This window comes from Elephas maximus, chromosome 5, assembly GCF_024166365.1.
Source record: "Elephas maximus indicus isolate mEleMax1 chromosome 5, mEleMax1 primary haplotype, whole genome shotgun sequence".
Lineage (NCBI taxonomy): Eukaryota > Metazoa > Chordata > Mammalia > Proboscidea > Elephantidae > Elephas > Elephas maximus.
In genome coordinates this window covers 138,923,303-138,934,738 of record NC_064823.1, presented here as the reverse complement: position 1 = coordinate 138,934,738, position 11,436 = coordinate 138,923,303, and the positions used below count along the sequence as shown (strand labels likewise).

At 37.7% G+C, this 11,436-nt stretch overlaps 1 protein-coding gene across 1 annotated transcript in view; it reads right to left on the bottom strand.

Moving 5' to 3' along the window:
* Positions 1-3,458: 3,458 nt before the first annotated feature.
* Positions 3,459-11,436, bottom strand: part of DHX15 (DEAH-box helicase 15) — a 49,203-nt gene continuing 41,225 nt past the window's right edge. The window contains exons 12-14 of the mRNA XM_049886431.1: positions 8,072-8,262; positions 5,227-5,396; positions 3,459-4,025 (exon numbers count right to left, since the gene is read on the bottom strand). Of these exons, the coding sequence (XP_049742388.1) occupies positions 3,908-4,025; positions 5,227-5,396; positions 8,072-8,262 (479 nt within the window). The 3' untranslated portion in view covers positions 3,459-3,907. The remainder of the gene's footprint in view (positions 4,026-5,226; positions 5,397-8,071; positions 8,263-11,436) is intronic.

Sequence of the window (11,436 nt, the reverse complement as noted above, 5' to 3'; positions counted from 1 at the left end):
TTACCTGGCTGCTTATTTCCATCACTTTGCTGTTAGCTACAAAAATGTGAGTTTTCAACACCCGCCTAACTAACTAGCCCTTTCTAATTCTTTGTGTCTTTCTTACCTCATGCACAAGACCGTACTTCATTCTACAGACTTGCATATATTTTTAAACCCCCAACCAGACCGTAATTTGAGGAAAAGTTCCGGTTTATCCGTCTATCTTCGTTGCCTCTCACAATGCCTTCTGGGTTGAGGCTTAATAAAATGAACAATGCTCAGAGTCACTACGCAATTTCTACAGAACTTCTATGAAGGAATCCACTCACAAGTTAAAACTGCTCATTGAGAAGCTGTTTTTTTTTTTTTAAATTCAAGGTCTATAAATGTAGTTTTTTCATGTTTGTGACGAGTTCTCAATCAGGTTCAATTCACTACAGTTTACGTACGATTTAATCACAAATGAAGAACATACAAGCATCTTTTCAAACAATAAAATATGCCCACATATTAATAAAAAAAAAATCATTAGAACCTTGCCAAAGATAACTCTCAGGTTTGGGCCAACCTTAGCACATAACTAATAACAGATGTGGCTAGAGGGGGTTGCTTTGGTAGGCTAAGCCCAACTACCCTAGAAATGAATAATTACCCAGATTCCAAGTCAGAGAATTACTAGTAGCTGGAATATGAACATGCCCACACTCTAGCCAGTGCCGTACTAACGTAAGTAATAAAACCAACCTACAATAGTCACTGTAAGAAGGAACTCTCAAAAAGTACGTCTTGTTGATGACAAGGTGAACTACTTGTTCAAGCGTTATCCACGGGCCCACTTTATCCGAAGACCCCACAGGTCATAGAAGTTTTTTGGGGGGAGATCAATAAAAATGTTTGAGACCAGAAACTAACCAACAAACAACCAAAAATACCTTTTCTCTAAGATAAAAACAAAGTGCAAAATTCAAATCAATGCTCACACAAATACCCACCAAAACGACTGTTAATTTTATTGTTGGATTTAACATTGATTGAAAACTGTGTCTGAAAACCTTTTTTCAGCCCTAGACCACATTTGAAACTCTCAGGTAATAATTAGGTACCTTAAATTTACAGTAAAATTAATAGGAGCCCAAAGCAAGCTACGGTTGCTGAAAAGGTTACTGTAAACTTAAGTTGCATTAACACAGGCAATGGCATGTCTGGTCCCCTGGGAAATCCAAATTCCAAAGCAGTCTAACCTGTTTAGACCACAGTACTGACGGCAATCCAGAGAAAACCTGGCACAGGATAACCAGGAATGTGTAGGCTATCTAAAAACTATGTCAAGGAAGAAGGCAGAGGGGCAAAGAAAACAGGCTACTCAGTCTAAAGGAGAGTAAGGGAAGCTAAGATGGACAGTTAACTCCAAGTACCTAAATGGTCATCACACAGAAGAAACAGCCTTATTTAACTATGTTCTAGAAAGAAGAATTAGAGCCAGTAAAAGTTACCAAGAAAGACTTTTAGCTCAGCACTTCTAATAATTCATTCCCTCTGAAGACTATTAAGCTGTCTTCAGAGCGAATAAACTTTTCCTTAAAGTATTTGAGCCGAGGGGATGGTCATTAAAATTATTCAGGAGAGAATCCCAAGGGTCTGCAGGTACCGTAAAAACCTAAAGTCCAGGACTAAATCATATGCCGTATAAAAGCTTAGTGCAGAGCGCTCCCAGGTCTTCTGGATTCTGGCTGAATGGGCTCACTGTAGAGCGTGTTGCACCCCATCCCATTCCCTCTCAGTTGTGTTCATCTCCTCAGCTTTTGCAGGGTCAATAGTTCTACTTGCTGATGGCTTTCCTTATCCCATATTCACAATAAAAAAGCAGCTCAACTATCCTGAGAGCGAAGGAAGGCTTTCTCTTCAGAAAATCTTCAAAGCAGATTTTCTAAATATTATGGTCGGAGGGAAATTTCAAAATTTTATATTCTTGTTCGACACCAAAAAGGTCTTCCCTGATAGTTGACCTATGTGAACAAGGGACATTGTAACCTCTCTGGTATTCAATTTCCAAATCTGTGAGACAAAGGGGTTGGAGAAGTCAACTCTTTAAAAGCCATGCTGCCTTTGCCAATAATGCTGACTGTAAGAAACTCCCAGCATTGGTGAGAAGCGGTCAGCCTAGCAATGCCAGAGACACTGGGGTAGGCATCGCGATAGGGGAAAAAAACAGCCTGCTCCAGTAATTCCAATTGATCATTCCCGATGCACACTCATCACTTACAAGATGGAAACAGCACTCACCATTCCTAAAAACTTGGCCACATATAAACACGGCTCTACATATCTGAAGCTCTAACAGTTTCTCTGTAAAGAAAACCTAACAGGCTAGCCTCGGATTTAAAAAGGCTTAAGATGAAATATCACATCACACCGAAATCTATTTAAAGTTGGATAAATGGTTAGATGATAAAGATATGCAACCAACTTACAAATTCTACACCTGTGGCATAAATTTTAACACTTAACATACTCCTCTGGTAAGAGCTGCCTTTTTAGTGAAAACTGTCTGACCCAGTGCCTAGACTTTCTTAACATAACCTAAAAAATTTCTAGTAGAAAATGTCACCAGTACTTAATGTGGAATAGATTCCTATCCAATTTAAATGTATCCTGAAACATTATTCCAGCATGTAAATTATTCCCTGGAAAAATGAGGCACACACCAAAGCACATTGCCTATCACTTAGTAACAGCCGCCTACACTAAGCAGCACCCTAGTAGCCTGAGAAGAGTTAGTTTGCCCAACTACCAGTAACATAGACCTATAAATTTTAATTTACAGGTGAGGGTAGGGGAGACAGGAGCCTAGGCATTATCAAATATAGTATTATTCCTTCTGTAAGTTGAGAACTGATGCATTACAGACTCAGACAGGCATACATCACATCAAACACTCCATTTGTGATTAATAAACGGGTTTTAACTTGTCTACTGCCTGGTAAACTATACTAATTACTTTGTATATTTATTGCATAAAACATCCAACACTGAGACTTTAGCAAACCGACTGAGATCTACACTGTCATACCCTAACATCCCCTATCTACTTAGTGCAAAGCAACATGTGCTTCAGCACCCAGAACGCTTAGACTGTTTGCCTAGGCACGATAAAAAGATCTGCCAAAATGTGGTAATGAGATAAGAAATGGTCAGCCTTCTAAAAGGAACTTGGAGAAAGATATCTTTTCTTCATTACTCTGTCTTTTGGGATCCAATTTCAAATAAAAAAGGACATATTTTATCCCATGACATCACATTCTGATTAACTTAACAAAGTACTAAGCTATGCTCTTAAAAACGCTGCTTTAATGACTACTTTAAGACGTAGTCCTTCTGGAGACACATTAAATATGTAATCATAGTAATAATAAAAAGGAAGAGAAGGAGCTGTACTTAAGGACTAGAAAAAAGATATCAAAATGCTTTGGCCAAAATTAGTATAAATAGACTTTATTGAAGTCAGTGCCTCTGTACTGAGACAGAAGATTGTGTCTACATAAGCACAAGTTGTAACATTTCACAACTTCTAAAAGGAATGTCAACAATTACAACGATCATGCATACCATGGTCGATAATCACATTTTAGAAGCATTTTCAACCATTTCTAAAGAAATGCATATAACATTGTTATATATAGAACTACTTTCAATAAACTGCAAAACATTGATCGACTTTTCCAGTATAAGCTACAGTGTCAACACAAAAGGGAGGCATAAATGTTTAATTTATGAAATCAGAATGGAATATTTACTGTAAAGAAAAATTAAAAAGCTTTCAAATAAAGGCCATTATTGAACCAACGTGAAGAGCACAACTTGAACTTTTGAGTTCATTCATCTTTTAAAGCTGTCCTCTGAATAACTTCAGTTCTAAGCACTGAGTTCAGTACTGTGAATATTCCTTGGATTGAAGTTTGGCAATGATGCGGTCCAACTGTCTCTTTGCTTCACACTGTGGGAAATTGCTCATGTCATAATATTGAGGGGCAATTTTCACCAACCTGTCCAGGAGAGGGGAAAAATTACCAAGTTAATACTAAATTACTGGGGTTGCTAGCTGGATAGACATTATTCATTAATATACTGATAAAAGCAAACATACAAATTCAAATTAATGATAAAATCACAAATGTCTAATCCTTACAAACGGTTAGAAATCTTATTTTAGTAAGCTATAAATTTTGACACTGAAGCTTCGTAACTTAAAAAAAAAAAAAAACTCAAAATATATTCTCTTAAAAACCCTTTACATTAATAAAAAGATAGTAACACAAGGCTGTCGATTTTCTCACTTTAGCACACTATTCTGACCTGCCTCTCCAAGGTTACAGTAATAACACAGGTACTATACAAGAAACACCTTGGTATTCAAATGATTCCATCTTCTCATTTTCAATGTTTTAATACCTATAAATGTAACTCTATATTCCAAAGACTACCCTTGACTGAAATCTTATAATGCTTAGCCATACAATTTCTTCTCAACAAAGCATTAAAGATAAAATGGTAATGTCCTACACAATTTAAGTGTCAAAAGCCATACATCAGTGTAGGAAAGAAGCCTCACAATACACAGCAAGTGACACCGGCTAAAATAAGCAACATCATGCTTCAGTCCCGCCACTCTTGGCTGACACTTCCCCTCACAGGTTAAAGAATTGACTCTGGGTAAAAAAACCGGAAAAACAAAGTAATTTTGCTTGAAATAAAACAATCAATTCTGATTACGTTCTGCAAAAGCCAATACGCTACGGTACACTCATTTGAATTTCTAAAAGAAAGCTGTGTGTAGTTTTTATGCTCTTGAAGCACCACTACCCAGTAAAAGTGCCGTGCACCACCAAGGAAATGATAAATAGTTGAAAACTAATTGTGAATGGTACAGGTAATAAAATATAAAAAAGAATGACTTCTGCAACCAAAGAAACTTTCGGTGCCAGTCAACTCTCTATTCTGCTCCAAATCTGGCCCACGCCCATGCTAACAATCCCATGGTCTTCTTAGCAAAGGGAACACAGCACGAGACCAGCCGGGTCATCAGGTGGACTCCACATAACTACACACTGGAATAGACTCCTAATTGAGGAGAAAACCAACCAATCCCCCTATGAGTGAATGGAAGGACATGTCTCCTTGCAACGTAATTCAGATTACATTCAGAGCAAAATGCTAACAAAAACTTTGAACAAAACATGTACATACCATTCTGGCTTGATATCTGTACATGTCCGGATGTAATTCTTTGTTGTAAGGACAAACTCATTATAAAGCACCCATTCAGGCTTGTGGTCAAGAACAGTAGAGGGATGCAACTGAACCACCTGGTTGTCTTTCACAGTTAGGTAATGCCCTGTTCTTTCTAAATGTGCCACCTGAAATCAAAACCAAGTAAATTAATATAACAGAAGCTAGTACATGCTAGTTACAAAACAACAGTGGTAAAAAGCTACCTATATAATTAAAAAGAGGCAGGCCTCACCTTTTTGCTTTTTATTCCATAGCTCTACTTATTTATCTGCCTAATAAAAGCAGAGGTCAGCAAGCTATAGCCTGCAGGCCAAACCCAACCCACTGACTGTGTTTGTAAGGCTTCTGAGCCAAGAAGGGATTATACACATTTTTAAATGATCTGGAGGTGGGGAGGGGACAAAATAATAATATTGTGTGACACCTGGAAATCTTATGAAATTAAAATTTCAGTATCCGTAAGTAACGTTCTCTTGGAACACAGACACACCCGTTTATTTGCCCATGGCTGCTTTCACGGTACAACAGCAGGCAGGGTTGAGTGGTTGAGACCTTATAGGCCCAAACAGCCCAATATCACTATCTGGGCCTTCCTGCCTTAGGACTATCTAGAGCAAGCTCATTATAAACTTCCAGGTGCCAACTGTAGAGTAGATGAACAATTACCAGAAGGTTCCTGCCTAAGGTAGAAAAATAGAGAGAGAGAAAAAAAAAAAAGACCGAAAAACCCTACAACAGAGAACGGTATGGAAGAGGAGGGACATGTGGCTTCTCTACTCTCTCTACAACCAAATGCCTTGACTAGTGGCACTCATCTAACGCTCAGTTAAACAGTGAAGCAGGTGCCCTTTCCAATTCTAAAACTCTGTGGACATAAAGGACATGTGTGAATAACAGAAAATCAGCTCAAGTCAAGAAATGTTTACTAAGCACCTCCTAAGTGCCAGGTACTGTAACTGCATGCCCTGTTTCTAACAGATATTTTAATCATAAAGGAAAATAAGGGAGCTAGAGTGCTTGAATATGGCTTTGTCAGTCATTTTTCAACAACTGAAACCAAATTTAAGAACACTGGTCAAAGAAGCTAGTCTATACTAAACAAGTATTAGGAATATAGCTGAGTCTGGAAAAAGAATTTTTATACCTTACTCAGTGAAGCTTAAGACCTTAGGCTAAAAGAGCCACAGTGAGCATTCTTACTGTTACTCTGAATTTCAAATAAAGACACCAACTACTCCCCATCTCTAGCCCCTTGATTTTGACTCTAAAACTGAGTTAGGTTCACATTCTTTCTATTAAGCTCCTCTGGCCTTACAAGGCCAGCTCTTGCTTAAAAGACATCATCAAGAGAAAACGAACGAATAAGAAAAGCAGGAGATGAAAGAGACAATTAAAATCAATCCATCCTTAGTAACAAACTGTCTTCAACAATTTTATCAACACAAAATATTCTCGAGTTTTGTAAGATAACCTGTTTCAAACCCTGTAAAAATAATTGTTCACTACACTTATCTGACAATTTTTGCTTCAGTTCTTACAGCCTCCAATATAATGTGTATTTAAACTAAATATTTTACGTAAGTATTTTTCATCTTTAACTCAGAGCCCTGGCGGTGCAGCGGTTAAGAGCCTGGCTGCTAGCCAAAAGGTTCGCAGTTCAAATCCACCAGCCACTCCTGAAAACTCTATGGGGCAGCTGTACTCTGAGCTATAGGGTTGCTATGAGTTGGAACTGACTCAAAAGCAATGGGTTTGGGGTTGCTTGACATTTCTGGCTTTTGCAATGCCCGAGGGTCTGTTATAAATACCCCTGGTCACTCTATAGAACAGTACATGAAAGTACAGTTATTGGAATATTTCAATTTTGGGATGCTTGGATTCTAGATAAGAGAGTAGTGAACCATGTTTCTGGACCCACCCAAAGAATCTGCCTCCTAACTTTCTGTATTCTGTAATTATCGTTTATTTCTAATTAAGCTCCAGATGCAGAAAAACTTTTGAATACAATTACTGTATTAAAAGAGTTGAAATTCACATTTTGCAAGAAATATCCGACTTGAAAATGGCCATACCTTTTGTTTGATGTAACAAAGACCCCTACCCCATTAATAAAGTAATCGATTCCTGCATCGTAACTGGACTACTGACTTCACCACTGACTGCTTTAATTTGTTACTACTCATTATTGTTAGCAGCTAGTGAGTCGGCTCTGATTCATGGTGACCTTGTGTATAAGAGAAGGAAACCTTGCCTGGGCCTGCGCCATCTTCATGATCACTGGAATGTTTGAGTCCGTTGTGGCTCTTGTGTGAATCTAGCTTACTGAGGGTTTCCTTGTTTTCACTGACCCTCTGCTTTAATAAACATGATGCCCTAGTGACTGGTCTTTCCTGATGATGTGTCCGAAGTATATTAAAAAAAAAAAAAAACCCTGAGTTGATTTCAACTCATAGCAACCTTACAGGACAAAGGAGACCTGCCCGGTAGGGTTTCCAAGGCTGTAAACCTTTATGGAAGCAGACTGTCACACCTTTCTCCCATGGAGTGGCTGGTCGGTTTGAACTGCTAACCTTTTGGTTAGCAGCCAAGCACTTAACCACTGTGCCACCAGGGCTCCTTGTCCAAAGTGTCACATAAAATTTCTTAGTTCATTGGAGAGAGCTCATGTAACATTTAAGATCAATTCTGACAGACATATTTAAAACTCATTTTGTATTTAAGTAGACTAAAAAAGCTACTGCAGAAAATGAACAATATTATGTAAGCATTTAATTATGCATTCCTATTATTACTCACATACCTGCATAAAATACCCAGTAACCAAAGCTTTTCGTATATTAATATAATAGTCCCTGCTTGTGAAGTCAGTACTCCGACGAGGCAAATTAAATCTGTCCATAATTCGAGATAGCTGCTGGCGTACATTGTCTGCAGACATCAGGGACCTGTAGTTAATGAAGTTGTCGTAACACCACTGAACTGATTCATGATCTACAAAGTTGGAGGGAAAAGACAAACAAAAAAAGAGGAGCCATGAATGATCCAAATAGGTATAATATCTACTTAAAAAGGAAAACTGCTATAAACAGAAAGCCAAATAATCCAGAAAGGGGATTTACCCAAATCATTTTCTTAAAATGAACTGCAATGTTATGACATTTCCTAAAAATCTGTAGTGTGGTTTCAACAACACTAAAGTTTTGGGCTACAGAATGCCTAAACAATGATTTTAAATAGACTATTCTTAGTAAATTGAGTTATTTTATCCATTAACACCCATCAGGTTGTCTCGAACAGATAGTCTAATATAACAACCATGGAGGTATGGGGAAAACAGAATTTGGTAAACAGCCATGCCTTTCTCATTTTTAAAGAAAAGAGAGTCAGATTTTCCATTTCAAAATAACCATTAGGACTGTTTATCAAAGGGCCTCTGAAGTAAATGGTGCCGTTTTCCACTGACTGTATTTAGTATATAACACTGAGTAACACTAGGTCACCTGGAAGCTTATCAGGGATTCCTGACTAGAGAAATATTATCCTTTTGATAATATATTTAATTAAATTACCTGAAGTGTTTAGATACTAACGATGTTTAAACTCACTCAGTTACATGATTTTCAGAGTGAAATTTCACACTCACACATAGACTAGGCTATTACAAAATAACAAATGTAGATTTTTCCTTAAAATTTTATTTATACAAACAGTGTTAAAATGACATTTTATCAGTGTGACATTTCAGCTTATCAGAAATATATTTGGCCTGTTGTAAAACATATTTAATGTTTCAATTAATAATATAAAAAGGTATCATTTAAAACATATTATGGAAAACACTCCAAATTCAACAAAGGAACATGAGATGTCTAAACAGTATTATGTGAGAACCTAGAAAATCTGATTTAAGAAAAAAAAGAGGGAGGGGGTTCTAAATTCTTCACCTCTTAATAAAGGGGACAGTCCTATCAAATGTCATGTCATTCTGTTTCTTTTAAACGTATTAAGACAAATGTACAGAGCAAAAGGCCTGAAATCCAGCGGACAGTTTACCAGCCCTCCAGCAATAAGGAGTGTTTATTAGACGAGGAGAATGCATCTAGTTAGTGGACAAATATTTCCATCATAATTTCATTTCCAAAGCACAATAAAGAAATCCAAATATACTACTGTGCTACTGAATTATCAAATGGTTACATAACAAAATAAAACAATCTCCTAATTTTACAAAGGTTAATTGGATATGTCTTGTAAAGACTACGAGGGTAGAAATCTCGTAACTACCACTTAAAACCATCTTATAATTCTGAGAGCCAAGATGGGTGTGAATATACTCCTCCTTACAGCAGTTACCAGCAGTCTATTAACAGGTTATGTGTCTGTTGGTCACCCAGGATCACTCAGCGTGATGTCTGGCACACACAGCAATACAGATGTCCTGACTTGACCCATCTTATCAGGGTCACAGACGAGGGATAGAAGCAAACCTGTACTGAAGCAAACCACGTACTGGCCTTCAGCTCTTGGTTTCTCCAAAACTTTTCCTCTCTCTGCCTCCCAAAGTGACAGGTCATCCAAAATTTGTTAGATCTAGGTAATACAGAAGGACTGCATCCTGTTTCTCCTTTGATATTTATCAACTTTATTCAAATCACACTGGAACCAAGTAGAACAAACAGCTGTGCAGCATTTTAACTGCTGTACCCTTCGTAGCACATACTGGCCCTTAGCACCTCTTGGACCCTGAGACAAATTCACCCTCTCTACAGAGATGTGCTAAAGTCTCTATTTGAGGGGTGCAAATTAAGATTTTTATGAAACAATAAAAACGAGTTACAAATAAAACCACAGGTGCAAAATTTGAATGTTAACTTTATAAAATGATTAAACTAACTTCTCTTAGCATAAGCCACAAAAACAGAGTGGCTATTACATATTCATCAGGTTAGCCTGCTGACATGTAGAAATCAAACTTTTTCAGATTCTGTTCCAGGTAGTTCGGAATTTTTTCTCTCTTGTTGAAGTTTTTTAAATTTTGGTAAACAAAGCGTTCCCACAAGAGTATCTGGCAACAACTATAAGATAAATTGCTAGATTTCTGGGTCAAAGGGTAGCAAGTTAGTAACGTGCTTGGTAACATAAAAACTACTGCTTTTCATTGAAAAAAATAAAAAATCCACTGCTGTCAATTTTGACTTATAGCAACCCCAAAGGACAGAGTAGAACTGCCCACTACCCCATACGGTTTCCAAGTAGTGGCTGGTGGATTCAAACTGCCAACCTTCCGGTCAGCAGCCACACTAGATTGATCTACAGACCCTCCTCCAGTGTTACGACTGTTCCACTAAACCTACTCTCAGGCAGCTAAGGACTATTTTCTTTGCTAATTTCATAGGTGAGAAAATGGTATCTTGCTCAATAAAATACAATTCTTGGTTTAACAGTAGAGCTGAATTCCCCTTTGTGTTGACTGACCGACTGCAGCAAGACTGAGAACTGCTCGTTCACATCTGCTGCCCCCTTTTCTACTGTTAGTGTTACTGCCATGTAAGAGCAGCTTATTAGTAAAAATATCAAACAGTAATTATAAGCAGACTGCCATATCTTTCTCCCCCAGAGCAGCTGGTGAGTTCATACCACCGACCTTTCGATTAGCAGATGAGCTCTTAACCACCGCACCACCAAGGCTCCTTTTGAAATGGACCAAAAAAACCCAAACCCGTTGCCGTCAAGTCAACTCCAACTCATAACAACCCTGTATGAGAGAGTAGAACTGTCCCATAGGGTTTTCAAGGAGCGGCTGGTAAATTTGAACTGCTGACTTTTTTGGTTAGCAGCCAAGCTCTCAATCACTGTGCCACCAGGGCCTCCTATAAAGGATATAAAACTTCATAAAATGGAAAATGTATGAAAACATAAAAAAAAGAGAGAAATATATTAAAGTTTGTATACTAGTGGTAGAATTTTATGCAATTCTTTCATTTTATCATTCTGTATTTTCCAAGTTTTCTATAATCAGTGATTAGAAAACTAAACAAATTTGAAAAAAGACTGGCGATGTCTCTCTTAAATGCTAGTCAGGAGTTTTTTGAGACTACCTCTGGGTTTCTAATGTAAAGTTGTCACAGATAATAAATGAACGCGGGATGAAGAAAACACCTTACA